At 42.5% G+C, this 23,426-nt stretch overlaps 1 protein-coding gene across 1 annotated transcript; it reads right to left on the bottom strand.

Moving 5' to 3' along the window:
* Positions 1-21,191: 21,191 nt before the first annotated feature.
* Positions 21,192-21,998, bottom strand: LOC141588114 (protein FAR1-RELATED SEQUENCE 5-like). The gene has a single exon (XM_074409569.1). It carries the CDS (start codon positions 21,996-21,998, stop codon positions 21,192-21,194), a length of 807 nt encoding a protein of 268 aa, XP_074265670.1.
* Positions 21,999-23,426: the final 1,428 nt, after the last annotated feature.

The following is a 23,426-nucleotide window of genomic DNA, read 5'->3' as shown; positions in this document are numbered from 1 at the left end:
CTCGCATTTCCAAGCCAGCAGCAGACTGCTTACTCCTTCCAAGACTCATTTTGCTTGTCGCAACGAGCATTTACTCATTTACAAAATTCGACGCACATTCACTATGTCTCCAGCGAGAGTAAGCGGACGCACTGTCTCTCTCAAGACGTGAGGATTGACATCTACCTAAGCAGATTTTTCCTCCAGCTTTCCCACCGTGTCCTGCTACTCAATATTTTCCCGAAAATTATCCAAAATAGTTTTCCCTCCAGCAGTTCCCAGCCGTGTCCTGCTATTCAATATTTTCCCGAAGATTATCCGAAATAATTTTCCCTCCAGCAGTTCCCAGCCGTGTCCTGCTACTTTCAATGTTTCGTGTTTCCCCGCGGAGTTCGACAAGGGTATCGTTCTCCAGAAGTTCCCAAACCCAAAGCCTTCTTTCTTAGGTTCGTAAACCCGAAATTAGGACTTTTTTAACTATAGGATCCCAATCCTCTTTAGGTTCATAAGCCTTCAAATTCTCAAACCAATAGAGTTCCTATACCCGACCTCCGGTTTACCCCTTAAGTTGAACTTATTTTAGACCTCCTTCCCGCCGATGCTTTCCTTTAGGTTCCCACACCCTAGCACAATCCTTATATATCCTTTAGGTCTTACCCTTAGCTCTCATGCTCAACCTTAGCTCCTACGCAACTCCGGAAGCATCTCGAGAAAGAAATCTCAGGTATGGTCTCTTCTTATGGCTGGCGAGCCTCCTTACGTAGTCTAATGGACTTTAAACGACCCTCCCCGATAGTCGACTGACTCTAAAATGTTCCCGACGACAGGTCCTTGGCTCAGACCCCTTGAGCCGCCTTGCGTCGCCATAGTCGTCAGGTTGTAATCTTCGATTGACCTGATGGCTATACTTTGACTTTCGCCTTGTCCAAACCTCAGTCAAAGTGGGGGCTCTGTAGATACCTCATTTCTGCATCTCCCGCAAACCACCCGGTGATGATTGGGCCGCATGTTTGATACGCGGAACGATTTGTGACAGTTCGTAAGATTATCGTCAAGTGATTGCTCAAATATTAAATGTCTACCTCTTAGTTGTCATCTACGTACCGATACGGTCGTTTTGGCAGTAATTAGAGTACATTCGGAGTCCGGGTCAAAAACCGTCTCCATTTCCCGATAATCGTTAAATCCCGAGTCGAATGTTCGAATGTTCCTTGATATTTCTATTCCATATTTCATAAATTTTATCTTTTGGCAAATAATATCCCGTAATATTCATATAAGATATTAAGGAAGTCGAATTATTTCCGTCCTACCATAACTCAAACGCGGAAATCTTTCTTCAAAGAGAGGAAACCTCCGGGAAAGACGCAACGAAAGGCCGCGCTCTTCCAAGAGACGCAATGGGCTGCCGCCTCTTCCCAGGCCCCTTTTCTGCATGTTTCACGTATCTTTTTCATATCTTTCTGAGATTCACTTCCAAAGAGTCTCCGAAACCCTAATTCCTTCACGTGATTAGTATAAATAGAAGCCTTCGCTCCTCATATTTCTCACGCGAGTGTCCGCCCTTCTCTTCTCCCTTTGCATTCTAGACTTTGTTTTTACTTATTGGCGCCTACGTGCTTGAACTTTCGACCACGTAAGCTCGGATCTTTCCGGGTACCAGCCTCTCCGTTGCATGACCGACCAATTTGACCAACTACACAATAATCAACTTAATTAATCAATCGTTTTCCTCTTACGAGGGCACTCTCTTTGCATTCGCGTCGAGCATTCACTAATCGATATCTTAGTTCTTCTCGTTTCGTCAACATGTAAGTCTGAGGGTGTAATCTCTCTTTATTTATTGTATTTTACTTTTCGTATCATCAATTGTAAGGTTTATGTCGAAAATACCGTTAAAATCGATTTCTAAAACCCTTTGTTAAAACCTGTTTTTGCGGATTTCCAGTAGGTAACCGTCGAGAAAGGACGCAAAGAATCGCCGCCTCTTCGAAGGAGCGCGATTCTCCGCGCCTCTTCGTGAGGCTGCCGCAGTTCCTGCTTCCTTTCTTCTTCGGTTGTCCTCTGTAATTCGTATTCAAATCTTTCTTTTGCTTGTTCGTTCGTCTATTCTTCGTCATGATGTCATAATAATTCACATGTATTATAATTATCGTCATTCACATGTTTAGTTTGTCATAAATCCGGCTTAAATCCCTAATAATCAATATTTGCGGGTTTTCGTCATTGAATTCAATTCCGGATTGTAGAGATTCAATTTGTTCATATTGGGTTTCTGGAATTCGTCCTTGATATAGTTTAATCCGTCTTTTGTCATGTTCATCGCATATTCGTCATTAATCCGTCATATCTAATGTTAGTTAATTGATTTCAATAGAGGACTCATTAATATTTATCACTTCTATCATTATTCCGTCATGTAATTAATCCGTTTGCATCCGTCTCGTTCATGTTTCTTGTTTTATGACCTATTCATGTGTTAAATAACCTGTTAGTCACTTCCATCCGAGTAAATAATTGAATCCATCATTAAAATCACCAATCGACATTAACGGCTTGCAAATACGGCTTCACAAACACGAATCGAGCCAAGGAACAGACGCGTCTGCGTCATGCGCTATTCAAAAGACGCAGCTCTCTTCTGCGCTGTTCTCGGCCGAGTTCTCGTCCCCGAACTCCGTTTACGCTTGACTTAGTTTGTTTAGACTACGTATTAATTAACTATTATCCGTAATATCACGCTAATTCCTGTTCGTTAATTTATTTAACTTCATAATTTTATTCCTTTTTCTCAAATTATCCGTTTTAAAGGTACTTTCGACATAAATCGCCTAATCCGTTGTAATCATTGTAATATTCGTTATTGTAATTTATAATTATTGTATTCCTTTTATCATTTGTATGTTCTCACATGTAAATCAACATTAAATCCTACTTCGACCCAATTGTATGCTAATTACGTGTCAACCGACTTAGTTAAATATTCACATGTTAGGATTAAAACTTGGATGTTGCATTGCATGCATATAGCCGACGATACATCAAGTACGAATAACTTCCCTAATCATTAGTAGAGGCCGCTATCGAGGCGGGCGGGATTAGGTGTTCGATCAAAAGAGCTTCCTAATACGTACCCTCACCCCTTACTCCAGATCTCCGTGAGCACCCGTGTTCATTGGCATCCACGAGAGTCATTCTAGACGTAGAATGCTAAGGGTAACGATTGCTTAGTGTTCATGTCACTACTTTGTGTCTTGACATGACACGAGGTATTCGAACGGTTCCAATTTCCCATAAAAATTGGTGGCGACTCCATACAAAATGCAAACGCTTGTTTCGTTCTCACCAAGCGCCCCCGTGGGCGGCCCGCTGTCCACAAATACTTGCTCGTTGTGACAAGCCTGGTCTTGGAATAAATAAATAATGTACGATAGTCTGCAGTTGGCTTAGAAATGCGGGTCTGAGCGAAGAATAATCGTCAAACGGACCAGAAAAGATAAAATGGCATCGGGGAAGAGGCGCACCAAAGGTGGGCCCACAAATAACGAACTCATAACGAATTTTTGAAAATTCGTATGAGGGGAAGTTGAGGAGGAGGCGCAGCAAGAGTTGCGTCGCTTGGAAGAGGCGCCGCACCTACTGCGTCTATTCCTGAGGGTGGCAATTCTGCGTGAAAACGCGATGAAACAGGGGTTTCATTTCATTATTTTGAAACACAAATCATCAATTTCTCTCTCAAATCTCAACCATTTCTGTCAAAATTTGATCCAAAAGCTTGCATTTCTCATGACTAATCGAGGTATGTATATCATTCTTGCATTAATCTTCTATAATGGACGAATTGGATCGACAAAATTTAGGGTTTTCAACCCTAAAATGTCGAAAATTTGGGGCTTTTCCCCCAAATGATCTTGCCTTGCAAAATTGACCTTGTAAATGGCTAATTGGTAGTATAAGGATCATAACCATGTATTTGTTTTGAATTTTCGTTGAGTTTTGGGCATTTGAGTGAAATTGTGACGGTTTCACAGCTAAACCGTAAATTGCTTCGAAAATAGCCTTAGGAATGCCCGTTTGCGATGAAACTTGACATTTGGAATCCTTGGATGATGGGTAAACTTCCTACCATCTCGGAATTTTGGTTTATGACGGCTTTTTCAGGACACTTTTCTAGGGCATAATCGCCGTTACAACGAAATGCTGTCGAAATTTCGACTCGAACCCATGACTAGGCTTCAACTTAGGCTTGACTTAACCCAAATTACCACATGAGTGATCGGGTTTGTGGGAATGCGGCCAAAGATGGCGATAAAAGAACGATTTCGGGGCTTCTAAAACTCGAAAATCCCCTGATCAAGGTTCGTCGTCACTTGACGCGGCCTAAAATTACTTTAACGTTGCAGGTGACGAGGCTTCTACTTCTGGGAGAGCTCCCATGGACATAGACACTACCGTTGACGCTTCCCGTGCTCTCAAGGAGGCAGTTGCTGTTGGGGCAGCTGCTGAGGTTGCTGAGGACGAGGTCCTCGAGGAGGAGGAGGAGGAGGAGGCCCCGAGGCGGACCAACGTTGGGCGAGGTGGTCGTCAGCTGAGAGGAGCACCTGCGTGGGCTGAGACCTGGGACAGCAGGCACTTGCTTTGGGCTACGGAGGGTCACCTGTCCTATAGGACGGTGAAGAGCTTGGTAATCTTGAATTCATCACTCATCACTCATCTTCTTTCATTTCATTTATTCATATATTTTCCAATTTCATTCAAACTAAAGATAGCTTTTGTTTCAAATCACAATAGGAGGCCGGGAACATCTGATCGTTCTCGGGCTACACGACGGCGATGGAGTGCTACGAAAGGCTATCGGCGGAGGAGCGAGCCATGATTGAGCGGGGAGCATTTGGCGCCCTGGTGCAGGCTTGGAGGGATATCGCGAAGAGGAAGCTGCGGGCTAACCTTAGCCTGGTCCGCGCTTTCTTGGACCGATTTTGGGACACGACTTCCACTTTTCACATGCCTTTTGGTGAGGTGGGAGTCACGTTGGAGGACTACGGCATGATCTCTGGTCTGCCGTGTGGGACCGAGGCGGTGGAGTGGCCGGAGACTGCCATGAGGGTGGACTCGGCCGAGGCTAGGAGGTTGATCGGCTGGAACTTGGCGCCGAAGGCTGCTGCAGTGCCTGGTTTGGTGCCTAGTTCTTACGTCCGAGACTACTTTGCGGGGAAGACCCCGACGCGGGTGGTGATTGACGGGAGGGAGACGGCTCCTCCTCCCTGTACAGCTGAGCAGAGGGCCCGCTTATGGCTTTGGTGGTTTCTGTCTTCGATCAACCTCAGAGACAAGGGAGAGAGGCTGTCGACGAAGCTTCTTCCCTTTCTTTCTGACCTGAGCTCCCTAGGACGTTGGGACTGGGTCACTACTGGTTTTGCGGTCCTCATCCGCTTCATGAGGGCCATGGTTCCTCCGGAGTTGATGGAGAAGGGGACTTCTCCCCGGTGCTTTGTCGACCCGGACTACTGTTGGAGGTATGAACCTTCATTCAGACTAAAATCACTTCTTTTCTTTATCGAATTACGAAAGATCGTTATTGACTATCTTGCTCCATAGGCGTGGGTGTACTCCTACTTTCCGAGCCTCTCGCCCAAGAGGACGGAGCCGCTGGAGAAGGCCTATCCCGTTGTGAGGGATTGGGTGATGTGTCGCACGAGGAGCAAGCGTTCCTCTCATGGTGTCTACCGGCGGGACGTGAACGCTCTTCAGCTGGACAGCGTGAGCATCTCACTTATATTCGTTTTGCTTCTTTATTACTTTTTAACCGATCATAAGAATGATTTCTTGCTTGTCTTTTCCCAGTGGGCGCCCAGGCTTTGGGCGGAGTACGCTGACGCTCCTCCTTTCGTGGCTGAGGTCCTTCGACCTAGGAGCTCAAGCCGGTTGCTGCTAAGGACGTCGATGGGTCCTGTGTGGTATTTGGGTGAGCGCTTGGCTCGTCAGTGCTCTCGGTATGTCTTGACGGTTCTCATCGATCCTTCTAGGACGATGTTCAGGGAGCCTTCTGAGGCTGAGGTGGAGGCTGACTTGGCAGGCGTTGGTGGCGACGCCCTTCTGCTTCCTGGTGAGGACTACTCGGCGTTCCTCTACGGGAGGTTGGCGTCGGCCATTGTGGTGAGCATTTACTCTCCTTATGACCATTTCGAAAGCATGATGAATAATCATCGATTTAATGGCGATCCTTTGTCTTTGCAGGAGGTTGAGGCGGCGGGCATCGAGCCCCCAGAGTACCCCGAGACCCTCGAGTACACTGACGCGACCGGGAGGACGACGATCTCCGAGCTGCGTGACTTTGACGTGGCTGTGACGGATGCTGGCTTGGACGAGTGGCAACATCTGATTCGGAGGGTGAGCCTCTAATTTGTATGATTTCTGTGTAAGAACACATTTGATTGAATTTACCCAATTATTGAGAACTTCTTACTTGGAAATGCAGGTTGCGCCGTCTCGGTTTGTGGCGTTATGGAGGGTAGCCAACCGGCTGCGAGCTACTACCGTCGAGGCACTTGTCGGCGATCGAGGTCGTCAGGTATGAACCTTTCGTCTATTTCCTTTTTGAATTTTCTATTTTTCTTATGATTGCTTGAAATGATTGACATGAGCCAATTTGTTGTTTGCAGAGGGAGCGCGAGCTGGAGCGAGAGCTGGCTCAGTCTCGGAAGGAGACAGCTCGTTTGCTGAGGGAGCTCGAGGTTCGCGACGCTGAGGTTGCTGCTCTCGAGGCGAGAGTTGTGGAGTTAGGCGGCGACCAGCAGTAGTTTTCGTTGTTGTTTGTTTTGTTTGTTGTTGCACATTTGTACATTTTAGGACCTACATTTTGGACATTTTGGATTTTGCTTGGGGCTCGAGCCCCCAGTTTGTTGTACATATCCCTCTTTTGGTTGTATATACGATGGCCTGAGTGCCTTTGCTGCTGGGTTGCGTTGTTTGTAACTGCAGGTTAGCTTTGAACAGGTTTGGTAGATGACAGTTTACGCCGTCGTGCTGCCGAAATTTACATAGAAATTCACGTAAAACATACATTTGTATATATGGCTTGAATTAGCGCAAAACGAATGACTCAAAAGTGCAAAAAGTGCAAAAATGCAAAAAAATTGCCGGAAATGACCGGACAGTAGAGAGGGTTACCCCCAGAAAAAGAAAAAATAGAAACCTATAAGTTAGAAATGTAATGTAGGACGGGAGTGGAATGATTCCCCAAAATAATATATAAGTTTGAAATAAATTACATTAAATTGGAGAAATGATTCCCCAAAAAAGAAAAATAGAAAGAAATATATAAGTGTGCTAAAATGACGAAAATATCGATATCGTCTCGAGATGCGTGCCCGTGGAATTAGGAAACACGAAATATGGTAACTTTGACGTATTTACCAAAATAATAACCCATAGGAATAAGAAATTATTCGCTAAGGAATTTAGGAAAGATCCAACGCGGAAAATCACAGAGACGTAGCTGAGGAAGAGGCGCAGCAGTAGCTGCGTCCCTTTGAAGAGGCGCAGCAGGTGCTGCGCCTGTTCCCCGGCGTATCCGTTCCGGCGGATTTTAGGAAACAGATTTTAGTATAAATAGAAACGTCGATAGAGGTTTTATTCACACATTTCTTTCGTCTCTTCCTTCGTCTTATTACATATAATTCTCAAAACAATCCTTCATCATGAATACTCTTGAAATTCGTCTAAAAGAGTGGACCAATGAGTTCTCTAGTGTGGAGAAGTATGACATGGGTGCTTATAATCTTGGATCATTGTTGAGTTTGAAGCTTATCAAAGTAATCAAACCATTCCTAGATGATTGTCTTGATTATTGGGACCCGAATTATCACATTTTTGCCTTCCCTGGAGGTGACATTTGCCCGTTTCCTGAAGAAATTGCTGCGATCGGTGGGTGGGACCCAGAACACTTGCCTGTTATTCCTTTTACTTCACAAGGGTATAAGAACAAATTTAGAGGCTTGCTTGGGTTGACAAGAATTGAGGTGGATCGTCTAGTGACCTCGAAAGGAGTGCGAATATTGGACTTTATTGACCGATTCATTAACAAGGCCGACCCCACCATCTCTTATGTTGCTAGGCGAAGGGCGTTCAGATTTTGCTTGTTACATGTATATGTCCTTCAAGGGCACGTTGATGAGGATTTGAGAGGTGATCCCCGTTTCTTGAGCCTAGTTGAGCAAATGGAGTCACAGAGCCCACTGTTTTATGTTTAGGAGAGATCCTATTGGGTTTGGATAACAGGAAAGCCAATCGTGACCTACCTTATTTGGGAAGTCCCATTATTTTGCAGGTAAAATAATAAAGAATTTCTTCTCTTTTTCTTTTTTTTTTTTTTCGTTTTTTTTTTCGTTTTTTTTTTCGTTTTTCGTTTTTTGACACCTGCTTTTTGGTAGGTTTGGCTTATGGAGCGTCTTCGATTGATCGAGCCCCCAGTTAATGTTCCTGTCTATCATGCTCGCTCAATTGCTATGAGGACTAGGCTCTACATGGTGGACTTCATTCGAGTCTGCAATTATTGGGAAAGCAAATTGAAGAGTGATGATGGCCCCTTGATTAGATGGATCGTACCATGGTGGCATCTCAAATCTGTCACTGGAGTATCTTCCTTGGATCCTACCCGATCTGTGCGCATCCCTGGCTTGGAATTTATGGTATGCATCTTTCCGGAGAGGCTGATGAGACAGGTTGGACTGAAGCAGACAATCCCGAAGCTTGACACCGTCCCACAGACTGCTGTGGCGCTTACTACTGAGGGTCGAAGGGAGTGGGCCATTAAATGGGCTCAAAGAAACTTATGGTTCTTGAACTCTTCTGTTAGTGCTTTATGGGTGTCGGACTCCTATCTGCAGTGGAGGAAAGCTACTACTCCGGAAGAGCGTGAGAGATTGAGGAAGCGCGAGCCTGTTGACTACAAGGTGCGCGAGGTGGAAAAGGAGAAATAGAAGCATCTGACTGAGGGAGAGGAAGAAGCCGGGTTTCGAGTTGTTCATCCTTCGAAGAAACCGAAGACCTCTCCTGCCGTGGATAAAGTGATCGGCAAGAATGGGAAGGGTAGACCACGAGAAAGACCGTTGGTGATTAGGTCCGAAGTGGCGCAAGAGCGTCCGGCTCGAGGTCGTGACAAGAAATATGACAAAAATGACAAGGGCAAAGGGAAAATGGAGGAATAGCCCAAGTCTTTATTATTATTTATTATTATTATTGTAATAAGAAGGTGGGGTTTTTAGAATCCTAGCCTATTTTATTTTTTTGTTTTTTGCATTGTTATTATGTAATGTACTATTATTATTATTAGAAAATGAATGAAATAAAGGAAGTTAATTGGTTATGAAACTGTTGTGATTTTCTATTTATTATTCTTGTTGAATTGCAAATGCAAATGCAAATGTCCTTCTATTTACATTTTGAAATTAATGAGTTGTATCCTGCGAAGGATTGCCTACGTATTCATTAAAAAAATGAAATCAAACCCTTGCGCGTAGTTCGAGTAAATGTAAAAGAATAATTGTTCTAAGCAAGAGCTTGTAATGAACATAGAAAATAAGCATGAGCTTTTTACTTACTCTTAAGGTGCAATTTAGTTTATTTGATGATATGAGGATGACAAATTGTCAAAATGCAAGAGCATGGTGACATTAGCTTATTTCAGCCTGGCCATGGGCCGTTTATTTAGTGCCACAAGAGCGACACATGAGGTTACGCGAGGCGCGTTTTTGTTCCTATTCTAGGCATAATACCGCTTTAGTTGGTCAAGGTCGTCGGGTTGGTAAATTCATTCCCATCTAGGTCTGTGATTCTAACTGCACCCCCTGGAAGTATGGATTTGACTAGAAATGGCCCAGCCCAATTAGGTTTGAATTTTCCTCGTGGGTCGATAGGTAGAAGAGCTCTAATTGATTTGAGTACTAAGTCTCCATCCTTGATGTTCCTTGGCTTGACCCTTTTGTTGAAGGCTCGTTTGATACGTGCTTGATATGTTTGGACATTATGTAATGCGCGTAGCCTACATTTATCCAGGAGGATGAGTTCTTCATATCTATCCCTCTTCCAATCGGCTTCTGGGATTTGACTTTCGAGTAAGATACGCAATGATGGTATTTCTAACTCGACTGGCTGTACAGCTTCCATGCCGTAGGTCAAATAGAAAGGGGTGGCCCCAGTGGGCGTCCTAAGAGATGTACGATATCCCCACAAAGCAAAGGGTATCTTAATTGGCCAATCTCGATAGTTGTCAATCATTTTCTTGAGAATTGTGACAACGTTCTTGTTTGCCGCCTTTACCGCGCCATTAGTCTGTGGTCTATATGGCAAAGAGTGGTGATGCCTAATTTTGTACTTGGCTAGCAATTGCTCAGTCTCAGCTTGGAAATGTGATCCATTATCACTAATGATCTCATGTGGGCAACCGTATCGACATATGATGTTATTTTGTATGAACTTTGCTACATTTTTAGCCGTGAGACTAGTGTAGGAAGCCGCTTCTACCCATTTGGTGAAATAGTCAATTGCCACTAGGATGAAACAGTGACCTCCTGTTCCGGCTGGAGTTATCTTCCCGATTCTATCAATTCCCCAGGCAGAAAATGGCCAAGGAGATGTCATCGTATATAGCAATGAAGGAGGGACATATTGTACATTCCCGAAGATTTGGCAGTTGTGGCAATGTCTTACGTATTTGATGCAATCGGATTCCATTGTGGTCCAATAATACCCCAAACGTGTGATTTTCTTTGCCATCATGGGCCCACTCATGTGAGGACCTCATTCTCCATCATGGACTTCTTCCATCACTTTTCGCGCCTGTGAATGATCAAGGCAACGTAGGATTACACCAAGAGGTGTTCTTTTATATAACTCTCCTTGCATGAGAACGTATTGGGAAGCTAGTAGGCGTATAGCACGTTGTCCCCGTTTGTCCATATCTGGTGGATAGGTACCGTCGAGCTTGAAATTTAGGATTGCTTGGAACCAAGGTTCCTCTGTGATTTCCTCTTCATCGGTAATTTGGTGGACATAAGCTGGCTCTGTACGTCGTTCGATGCATAAAGGCATTTCCACCATGTCATCTGGCATATTAATCAAAGATGCAAGTTTTGCAAGAGCATCTGCAAATTGATTTTCTTCCCGAGGTAGGTGTAGATAGGTCACGTGATCAAAGAATTGGGCAACTTGGTCTATTCTGGCTTGATAAGGTGCTAGGCTTTCACTTCAGATTTTCCAAGATCCCGTAACTTGATTGATGATCAGGGATGAATCCCCATGCACTCGGAGGTTTTTAATGCCTAAGCTCACTGCCGCTTGTAGTCCAATGAGACAAGCTTCGTATTCTGCAGCATTGTTTGTCACCTCGAAGTCGAGTTTGACAGAGATCGGTGTATGCTTGCCTTCAGGAGAAATGAGCAACACTCCTATTCCAAATCCTCTTAAGTTTGATGCTCCATCAAAGTAAAGGTCCCAGGAATCTACATCGGCTTGGACTATATCATCGTCTCGAAATGACCAAGTATCTATTGTTTGTGCATCATTGATGGGATTTTCTGCAAAGAATTCGGTAACGGCGCGCCCTTTTATAACTTTCTGAGGCACGTATTTGAGATCGAACTCTGAGAGCATCAAGGTCCATCTTGCTAGGCGTCCATTGAGGACGGGTTTCTCAAAGAGGTATTTGACATGATCCATTTTGTAGTATATTTTGACGGGGTAGCTAAGCATGTAATGACGTAGCATCTTCGTTTCCCACACAAGAGCGAGGCATGTCTTTTCGAGTTGTGAGTATTTGCACTCGTACTCCAGGAACTTCTTACTAAGGTAGTAGATAGCCCTTTCTTCCTTTCCTACGGTTTGAGCTAGCATGGCGCCCATGGCTGTTTCGGTTACTGTGAGATATAAACCAAGAGGTTGATCTCTTTGAGGTGGCATGAGCACTGGTGGTTTAGCTAATATCTTCCTTGATTCGGTCGAATGCCTTTTGACAGTCATCATCCCACATGGTGTGGTCTGTTTTCTTGAGCTTTTTGAAAATAGGCTCACAGATCATGGTGAGTTTCGATATGAATCGACTTATATATTGCACTTTTCCCAGGAATCCTCTGACTTCTTTTTCCGTTTGAGGTTGTGGCATTTCGATCAAAGCTTTGATCTTTGAAGGGTCTATTTCTATACCTCGTTGGCTAACGACGTATCCCAGGAGTTTGCCAGATGTTACTCCGAATGCGCACTTCTGAGGATTGAGCCTCATGTTGTACTTTCGTAGCCTTGAGAAGAATTTGCGAAGGTTCTCAATATGCCCCTCTCTATCCTTGACAATCATGTCGTCTACGTATACCTCAACTTCTTTATGCATCATGTCATGTAGAAGTGTAGTTGCGGTGCGTTGATATGTAGCTCTGGCGTTGATTAACCCAAACGGCATGACCGTATAGCAATAGGTTCCCCATTGAGTGACAAAGGCGGTCTTATGCATGTCTTCTATGGCCATCTTGATTTGGTTGTATCCCGCGTACCCATCCATGAAGGATAGTAACGCGTGATCTGCGGTATTGTCCACCAATATGTCGATATGTGGTAGAGGAAAGTCATCTTTAGGACTTGCTTTGTTTAAGTCTCTAAAATCAACACAAACACGGATTCTCCCATCCTTTTTTGGTACAGGTACTATGTTGGCTACCCAGTCAGAGTACTCGGAAACTTTGATGAACCCGGCTTTGAATTGCTTATCGACTTCTTCCTTAATCTTGAGAGCCCATTCTGTCCTCATTCGACGAAGCTTCTGTTTCACGGGCTTGAAACCTGGCTTAATTAGGATTCTATGTTCGGCAATATCCCTGTCGATCCCTGGCATGTCTTTGTAGGACCAAGCGAAAACGTCTTTGAACTCGTGTAGGAGGTCTATGAAACTAGCCCTTTCGGTAGAGCTCAAGGTAGTCCTTATCCTAAGTTCTTGGGGTTCTAGTTCTGTTCCTTCATTGATGGGTTCGGTGTTCTCTATTACTGGTCCCCCTTCCCCCTCTTGTAGTATTTTCTTGGCTATGTAGGGAGGTATCTCAATTGAGTCTGGGTCATCATCCTCGATCATCGTAAACAGAATTGCATTCAAGATAACACAAAGAGTAAGCAAAACCTGATTTATTCATATTAAAGTTTGAGAAAAGTTGAAACAAGGAAGCCATCTGATCTGTGGTCAGCGGCGGTAAAGGGACAGTTGTTGGGACATTTCCTGAACTACTGTTACTATTTGAGGCTAAGCTAGGAGAAACAAAGGGAGCGGGGACGATGACAGGAGGAGACTTCCTAGTAACTTCTCTAGACTCCGACTCTGACTCTGACTCGAATTCATCGTCTTCTGGTTCTCCCTTGAACATCTCTCCTTCTCCAGTGGTGAGCTTGAAGAGTCTTCCTTGATTGTTGGTCCACTTGATTGATTTTCTCCATCCTTTCTGCTGGTTCGCGTTTATTTCTGTGATTAACGCGGTAGGGTTGAAGTGATCGTCTTGAAGTATCATGGTAATGATCTCATCCTGCGCGGCTCTAACAAGTCGATCTTCTCCAAATAGTAGACTAACAGCTTGTTCATCTAAGCAAGGTGCCTGACGAGCCTTGATGGTAGGAACCGTTTCTGGAGGAATGAAGTAGCAATCGTGAAAGATCTTGATTCCGGCTAGCTTCCTTCTGAGATAGTGCCAAGGTTCGGGAAATCCGTGAAAGAGTTCTTGACTCCCTTCCCTAACGAAGTATCCATTTAGGGTATGGAGATATGGTTGCATTTGGACTCCTACGTGCTTACGGCTTTGAACTTGAGCGAGCATCTCGAGAACTTCCTCTTTAGTGGGTTTGTATCCTAGTCCAAGTGGTATTCTTTTTGAGTTGCCTTCCTTGTAGGGTGTGAAGGTGTTTCTTCGGGCAGGGTTCAAAGGCATTCCCGGGAAGTATCCCTGGGATTTGAGTATGTGGTTGACCACCAAGTTGGAGTAGGGATCGTAGTATAGGGGCGCCAACTCACTTTCTATGACACTTATGCTTTGAAAGCCCCCAAGTTCATATACTGGATCCGCAAGGACTTGATTATTTGACTTCTTTTCGATTATTGCTTTGATGGGCGACGAAGTGATCATCACCACTTTGCCATTTAGTGGAATTTTGATCTTTTGGTGAAGGGTGGATGTCACTGATTTGGAAGCGTGAATCCAAGGTCTTCCCAAAAGTATGTTGAAGGAAGCTTCAATGTCCACTATTTGGAAGTTAACCTTTCGCTCAATTGGCCTTGTGGCTACGGTTAGGTTAACGAGTCCTACTACCTTTCGTCGTGTACCATCATATGCGCGAACACCTTGATTGGTAGGGGTCCAATCAGACTCTTTCATGCCTAGTTTATATGTTTGTTTTCAAAGGTATGACGTTGATCATGAGCCATCATCTACCAAGGTCATTGGCACATTCTTCTTTAAGCAAACGACAGTGATGTAAAGAGCCAAGTTGTGACTAGCGCCAAAGGGTGGCAAATCTTCATCTGAGAAAGTAATAGGATTATCTAGCTTCGGTGATTCTTGGAAGACCAAGTTGACTACATCGTCGGGTGTGGAGTTATGTGCTACGTTTAGTTTGGCCAAAGCTTGTAGTAAAGCTTGGCGATGTGGAAATGAGCTTGCTACTAGTTGCCAGACTGAAAGATCAGCCTTTGTCTTCTGTAATTGCTTTAGCAAATGGTCAGTAGAGTCATCTTCGTTATCATTTGGTGTGATAACGTTGGTTGGACCATTTTGAGTAGTACTTTGATATGGACGCCCCGAACGAGTTAGGTGGTCTACATCTTGGTCTTCGCCATTTTGGACTATTTCCTTGACTAGGGAGTGTTCAATGAGATACTCGTCCTCATCATCGTCGGCCCATACTCCATTGACTGTAGCTAGTTCCCTCATTCTCATGATCTCGTCCTCTAATTGTGTAATTGGTCGATTAGTTCATCAACCACGGCGACTACTTCTTGCATAGTAGCATTTTGGGAGAAAGTTAGTGGCACATGTTCTTTAGGTGTTGCATTGGGGTCATGTAAAGTTGTCACCACATCTTCCAATTCCGAAACTTGCCTATCCACACTTCTTGCCCATGCGATGAAGTCGGTAATGGTAGGGGAAATGGTAGAGTAGAACCCTTCATTCTCGATCGCGTGGATCTCATCTTCGACTGGAGAAATGAGGTGTGAACAATCTAAGGTAGATTCTTCACCTGTGATCACTAGAATTCCAAGAGGATTCTGAGTGTTGTTGGGCTTACCTCCCGGCGGTATTGGTAGTCGACCATCCTCAATCATGTCTTGAAGCACATTTTTCAATTTGTAGCATTTTTCCGTGTCATGTCCCTTACCCCTATGATATTCGCAGTATGAATTCTCGTCCCAGAACTTAGATTTATTTTCTGGTTCGGGTGTAGGGCCTATGGGTTGGAGTTTGCCTTGTTTCATCAACCTTTTTAGAGCATTGGAGTAAGTGTCCCCAAGATTTGTAAATTTCCTCGGTGGGGTACTCTTCTTGGATGGCTCGAGAAGGTTAACTTCATCGGTCTTGCTAGTGGAGCCGTAAGAACGACTTGTTGAGCCTTGATATCCTCGACCTATCGTTTTGGACAATAGCCCTTTACGGATGTCATCTTCGATCCTTGTTCCTAGCACGGTTAAATCTTTGAAAGTTTTGATGTTTTGGTACCTCAAATAATTCGCATAGATGGGTTTTAGGTTGTCTATGAACTTTTCCACAAGGGTAGCTTTGTCTGGGCGTTCAACTAGTTGGGTACTAGTCTTCCTCCACCTACTTAGGAAGTCGGTGAAACCTTCTTTGTCATTTTGGGTAAGAACCTCTAAAGTGCGCATGTTAACTTGGATCTCAGCATTATCCGTATATTGCTTAGCAAACTCGATGGCGGCATCTTCCCAAGTAGCGATCTTCTTATGTTCTAGAGAGTAGAACCATTGCTTTGGGATGGTGTCAAGAGATGAAGGAAAGATCCTTAGGAACATCTCAGGTGTGATGCCTTTGATAGACATGTAATCCTTGAAAGCACGGATGTGATTCAAAGGGTTTTCGTGGCCCTTGAATCTAGGGATATCCGTCATGTTGAAGTTGGTTGGCAACTTGGAACTCACGGCCTCATACTTACGGTTATTTTCCCTATAAATGTCATCCCCTTTGAGATACATCAATTGTTCCTCCAAATATTGGAGTCGTTTCTCAGCTGCAGTCATTCCTATGGGAGGGTTTTCTTCCCCGAAGGTTTTCACAAAGCCATCATCTACTTCACTTTCCCGAGGAGGCAACCTCGTTTCTACGGTATAAATTCGGCCTTCGATTGTATCGAGGCGGTCATACACTTGGTCTTGAGTGACTTGGAGACGAGCTAGCGCGGTTAGGATTTGATCATTACCATTCTGGAGTTGATTGAAGTTTGCGTCGCTTGTTTCAGGCATCTTGGAAACTGGATAATAGATCGACGACGAATCAAAACACGATCGACCACTCTAGCGCACTTAATAAAAGAGAAATGTTTTGACTTAGGAAGTGGGTGTGTGCCACTTGTGTCGAGTGAGAAAAGATGACAAAGTTTGAAAATGTGTGTCCTAGTCAACTATAGTGTAGAAGTAGGAGTGGACTTGAAGTGAGGTTTTGAAATGGGCTTGGGCCCGGAATTTTGACTCGACAAATGAACAGAGTTTTGACTCGGTTTTGCGCTAATCGTTGGCTTTTTCGAAATTCACATTTTAAAGGGATTTTGATTTTACAAAAATCGTCATGATTTCGTTTAGAAATGGTGATCACGTAAGGTACAAACATTTATACAAGCATTATAACGGGATGCTGAGTGCATTTAAAAGGGTTTTGGTTTAAAGGGTGGGTTGCCATACCGAACAATCAAACCCGAAGTCTGTGGAGAGGCTCGTACAAAACAAGAGTAAGGCCGATTCCTAGTCCATTTACTCAAGTAGTGAAAGTCCATGATACAAACAAGAGTAAGCACCATGGTATGGATGACGTCAACCGCTATCCATCCTTAGGCCCAAATAAGAATTAGGACCGTTTAGACGGGACGATTGGTCGAATGGGTTGGGTTGGGCCTAGTAAGGCCGAATAAAACGATCTAGGAAGACCGAGTTATGAAAACCGACAATTGTCTTCTACAAACTATTCCCTAACCCTGTTCAAGTTTCACCCTTTTGGCTACACGTAAGTGTATTATCCCCAGCGGAGTCACCAAACTGTGGACAATGGGCCACGGGGTCGCTTGGGAAACTAGCGTTTGCATTTGTGGAGTCGCCACCAATTTATTGTGGAAAATTGGAAACCGTTCGAATACCTCGTGCCATGTCAAGACACAAAGTAGTGACATGAACACCAAGAACTCGTTACCCTTAGCATTCTATGTCTAGAATGACTCTCGTGGATGCCAATGAACACGGATGTTCACAGAGATCTGGAGTAAGGGATGAGGGTACGTATTAGGAAGCTCTTTTGATCGAACACCTAATCCCGCCCGCCTCGATAGCGGCCTCTACTAATGATTAGGGAAAATCGTCTATACTCGATATATTGTCGATTATATGCATGCAATGCAACATCCACTAGATTAATCCTAGCATGTGAGAATTAATACTAACTCGGTAGACAATTAATTTAACATGCATTTGAGTCGAAGTAAGGATTTAGATTCAATTACATGTGAAAACATACAAGCAATGTGATAAAAGAAATACAATAATACAATAATGAAAATTACAATAATTACAACGGATTTAATAATTTATGTCGAAAATACCTTTAAAATGGATAATTTAAGAAAAAAAGAAGAATAAATAAGCGAACAGATTATTAACGATAATACGAATGACAATTGAATGAATACGTAAACTAATTAAACTAGGTCAAGGCAGAACGGAAGTTCAGAGACAGAAATCAATGAACGAACAGCGCAAGAGACTGCGCCCTCTGGAAGAGGTGCAGTAGTTGTTGCGTCTGTTCCAAGGCTGAGTTCTGGCTGTGAAGCCGGAAATGCAAATCGTTAGTATTCGTGGGTGAAATTTAATGATTGATTACGATATATGACTCGGATGAAAGTGATTTAATACATTAATTACATGTGAATGAGTCATAAAAGCGATAAAACATGGATGAAATGAATGTAAACGAATTAATTACATGAATGAAAGATCGATTAGTGACATGAGTGAACTAATTAGGTTAAATATGACGAATTAATGAAAAACTAATGATGAAAAAACAGATGGGAATATATCAAAGATCGAATTCCAGAAACTCGATATGAATGAATTGAATCTCTACAACCCGGATTGACTTTGATGACAAAAACCCGCAAATATTAGATTATAAGGGATTTAGGTCGGGATTTAACGATGAATTATATACTAACAGTGATTAACAATATGTTGAATTATTATGTGAACGAAACAAGAGCAAACAATGGCGAAAGAAAATAAAGAAACGAAACTAACAGAGGACGAGGGAAGAAGAAAGGAAGCAGGAACTGCGGCAGCCTCACGAAGAGATGCAGCAGGTTCTGCGTCCCTTCGAAGAGGCGCAGCAGTTGCTGCGTCCTTTCTCGACGTCTGTCTCCTGATAATCCGTAAAAAGGGTTTTAAACATGGTTTTACAAATCGGTTTTTAGAAGAACTTTCGACATAAACCTTACATTAATGATTACAAAAAGTAAATAACAATGAATAAAAAAGGATTTACACCCTCAGACTTACATGTTTGACGAAACGAGATGAAGTAAGTTTATGTTTTAGTGATGCTCGACTCGAATGTAACGAAAGTGCCCTCGTAAGAGGAAAACGATTAAGATTAATTAAGTTGATTATCGTGGAATTGGTCAAATTGGTCGGTCATGCAAAACGAGGCTGGTACTCAGAAGGATCCGAGCTTACGTGGTTGAAAGTTCAAGCACGTAGACGCCAAAAAGTAAGAACGTGGTCTAGAATGCAAAGGGAGAAGAGAAGGCCGGACACTCGCGTGAGAAATATGAGGAGCGAAGGCTCCTATTTATTCTAATCACGTGGAGGAATTAGGGTTTTCGGAGAGACTTTAGAAGTGAATCTCGAAAAGATATGAAAAGATACAAAAAATACACAGAAAAGAACTTGGGAAGAGGCGCAAGATGCATCGTCCCTTGGAAGAGACGCAAACTGCTTTGCGTCTGTTCCCCAGTGTGGTTTCCTCCTGCGGAAGAAAGATTTCCGTGTTTAGTTTATGGAATAACGGATTAATCTTATTTTCCTTAATATTTTGTGTGAATATTACGGGAAATTCTTTACCAAAGATTAAAAGATTGTGAAATATGGAATAGAAATATCCGGAACATTCCAGAACATTCTGACTCGGGATTTAGCGGTTATCAGAAAATGAATACGGTTTTAGGCCCGGACTCCAAATGTACTCTAATTAATGTCAAAACGACCATATCGGCGCGTAGATGACAATTAAGAGGTAGACATAAATGTTTGAGCAATCACTTGACAATAAACTTACGAACTGTCATAAATCGTTCCGCGTACCAAACATGCGGCCCAATCATCACCGAGTGGTTTGCAGGAGGTGCAGAAATGAGGTATCTACACTTACTTACTTGTGGAGACGACATATAATGTGGTATGTTTAAATCAGGAATGTCTTTTGAAACATTAGTAGCTGCGGCCGTGGGTCTAGTGATCTGTAGATTTATAAAAGATAGCTAAGCAAACTACGATAACAATATAATGGTATATTTTATGCCCGATACGCTCTAAGGCCGTGGCTTCTCTTTTGCTTTAGCATCTCAAGTGAGTGTCTATAAAGCTGCAAAGGCTATTTGTTCCTTGTTGAGTTCTACAAGATTAGCAGCTGATTTTGGTCAAAGTCACTTTGTACTTACAATATAATGGTACAAGCATAGATTGCTTACCTGTGGACAATTCATAGGTTGTGGTATATTTAGATCGGGAATGTTTTTTGAAACATTAGTAACTACGGCCGTGGGTCTAGTGACCTGTAGATTTATAAAAAGGTAGTTAAGCAAACTACGATAACAATATCATATGAAATTTGTAAAAGAATAGAATTACTTGTGGGTTCTTTTTTCTACGCTTCGAATTTGGAAATGTCTTCTCGATGTGTTCCCAATGTGATGGTTCTCTTGATACCGAAGTCTTCTTTGGTCGTCCGCGTGTCTTTTTAACTTTCGGGTCAATAATATTAATAGGATGCAACAAGTTCTCTACAAATTCAAAAACCTTTCTCATCATTTCAATATCACGATTTAGCACCACGTCTACAAGTTTACTCAACTTATTCTTCTCTTGCAAGAGTGTATCATTGTTGTCGTCCTCCGATCTGTTCCCTATATATAAAGTCTTACAAAATGGGTGAATTGAATCAAGTTCAATACACCCATCTTCACATATCCGTTTATTTAGACAAGGACAAGTAGTAACATTACAACAATGAAACATACTAACGAATATGAAAGTACTAACAAATATAAAAGTACATGTGTTAAGAAGACGATTAATGTCACATGTGCAAGGAAGACCATGTGTTATCGTAATAGCACATCCATTACAATTACTCTTTTTGAATTGTCGATCAATAGTCGTAATTGCATGATGTGTCACATTGAAAGACAGCCTACGATACACACTCATAGCACGACTAACATGAAGCCCCTTACTCAAGGAGGTCTCTAAATCCTCATCTATTTTTCTGATCTGAAGGGTGACTAATTGATGAATCGTTTCAAAGACAGTGTCAATACCACCCACAGATGTACGTAAAAGTCGTTTTAGTGCTGTATGTGCACTCTCAACCCTGTAAAGAAAATTATTCATAAAACAATACTCTTATTTAGGTACAAAATTAGAATTTAAATCTTATTTCATTGTAGTGTTACCTGTTGGTGGTAACATTCCCAAAGTGTAGCACGTTATTTGTCCAAGCTGATACAAATCGCTGCGTATACTTGTCAATCCATGTTTCCTTACAATATTTTCGCAAACCAGGAATATAACTGTAAGTTGTATACATTAACACCTCATTTGCTATAAACTCCTCTACAGTTGTTGATCTGACCATTTGTGTCCACTTCCCTTTTGCAAAAACTTCACCAAATATAGCATTACCATAGTAGTTTCTTTTAACTCAGGCTTCAACATCTTTCTCTATATGACGTCTACATAATAAAAGACTAGCACTTGGGAAATGCGTTTCAATAGCATTGATTAATGCCGTCTCCCTACCAGTTACAAACACAATTGGCTTATTCGAGTCTAACAGCTTAGCCAAACATTTGAAAGCCCAATCATATGCCGTTTCTTGCTCATTTTGCAGAAACGCAAAGAAAACAGAAAAATTCTTATGAACCGGTGTCACTCCAATTACTTCTAACAAAGGCATCTTATATTTGTTGGTTTTATACATACAATCAGCAATAAGGACATAGGGATAAGCCTTCAAAAATTTAAGCGAATCTGGATGAGCAAATAACACATCAGTCAGTTCATGTGTACCTTCTTGTGTTACAATAGGAATTGTTTGGCGAAAAACACGATAACCATGCTCAGTAGCTAGTGTCAACAACTGTTCTGCTCTTGTACGATAATGTCTCGCCTTCTTTTTCGATATAGCACGAACGTTGTAAACTTGCTTAGCAGTAACGTTAATACCCTTGTTACCCAAGTCAATCAGTATGTTGAAAACACCAATTTTACTGGCTGTCATTCTCACAATATCCTCCTTGGTACTTGCATTCAAAGCACGTGTTCTTCTAGCAAGGTTATGGTTGTGATACCCGTTTAAAACAAGTACTTTCCATCTACCATCCTCTTGTTTAACACATTTCAAACTAAACGGGCATTGACATTTGATGGTTCCCGTATAAGATCTCTTAGATGACACAAAGGATTTTTTGCGCATACGGAAGTTTCCAGATTGGGGACACCTAAGCATTTTCTCCCCCAAACCACGTTTTGGAAAATGTTGCGCAACTCGGACATGAATATTATGTAACAAACCCAGTGATTTTATTTCATCTATCATTTGCAGACGATTTTCGTAAAATTTGGTAGGGATGTTGAATATATGTGCACTATCGATCAATTTATTCGGTTCATTTTCATTATTTGACACCTCCTGCAACATAAATTAAAATAAAGAGATTAATATAAAATATATAAAAATTAAATTTAAAAATGAAAAAGAAAAAAAATTAACAAAACCCATAACCAGTACCCCACAAACCCACAATCCCCCGACAAAGAAAAGGAAACTTAATTAAAAAAAAAACAAAAAAAAAGAGGAAAATTTGGAAAAACACACAGTACCCCCCCCCCCCCCCCCCCACACACACCACAAACCCACAGGCCCCGACACTCCTTCCCCCACCCCTCCCCACGCCGCCAAGCACCGACAACCGAGCACACCACTCTCCCCGCGCCGGCCACCGGTGACAGTCCCCTTCCACGCCCGACCACCCATCACATCACACCCACCGCCGACAACCCCTCTCCAAAGTCAACCTTCAACCATCCCAACTCCGCCGACGTGACAACCTACAACCATCGGTGGTCAACGCCGACTTCTCTAACCACCCTACTTCCGCCCGACGTTCCCACAACCACCCTTCAACAACCAGCACGTCCGAAACCCTAGTTGATAAAAAACCCTATTTTTTAATAACGAAAAAATCAAGTAAATCGATTAAAAGACGGGGCCTTAATAATTATTGATAAAATGATGAAATTACATTTGATATGTACGAATTATGATCCATAGAAGTCGAACGATGAAGGGATTGATCAGGTTTTGAGAGACAAGTCCTTTTTATTCTTTAGTAGTCTTTGTTATTCAGTTTTCTTTTTCAAAGGACAAATATGGAAAATTAGGGTAAAATGTGTAGGATTTAGCAAACAGGTATGCGGGATTTAGCATATACGTATAATTAAGATAAAATTTATTAATCATCATATATTCATCACTCTCGTTGTTGTTACCGTTTCTTTCATTACTCCCGTTAACATTATTATTACTTTTACAGCTCACATTTTTTATTACTATCATTAAAATTGAATAAAAACCATAAAGATCTACTTGTATCGGAAAGGGCTCCTAAGTTTCATAAATTTATGTCGAGTTAAAGGTCTGTTGGAGGGTGGTTATCAAGGTAATTGCTGGATAGCTTCCACTGGTGGTTACTCGGTAGGAGCTGGATACCAATGGATGCGGGGATCACGCCCCGTGTCCATTGGTATAAGGATGTATGGGATAATTGGATTTTTCCAAAGCATGCTTTTGTTGGTTGGTTGATTCAGAAAAGGGCATTGAATACCAGAATTAAACTTCAAAAGTTGGGATTGTGTATGATTGATAGGTGTATCT

The sequence above is a fragment of the Silene latifolia genome, chromosome 6 (genome assembly GCF_048544455.1).
Source record: "Silene latifolia isolate original U9 population chromosome 6, ASM4854445v1, whole genome shotgun sequence".
Classification (NCBI taxonomy): domain Eukaryota; kingdom Viridiplantae; phylum Streptophyta; class Magnoliopsida; order Caryophyllales; family Caryophyllaceae; genus Silene; species Silene latifolia.
Note: the sequence above shows the minus strand (reverse complement) of the source record. Positions and strands in the feature narration are given on the sequence as shown.

Excerpts from the sequence above, each read along its gene's own strand:
- LOC141588114 (XM_074409569.1), bottom strand. The coding sequence starts at position 21,998 with ATGCTTAGGTGTCCCCAATCTGGAAACTTCCGTATGCGCAAAAAATCC.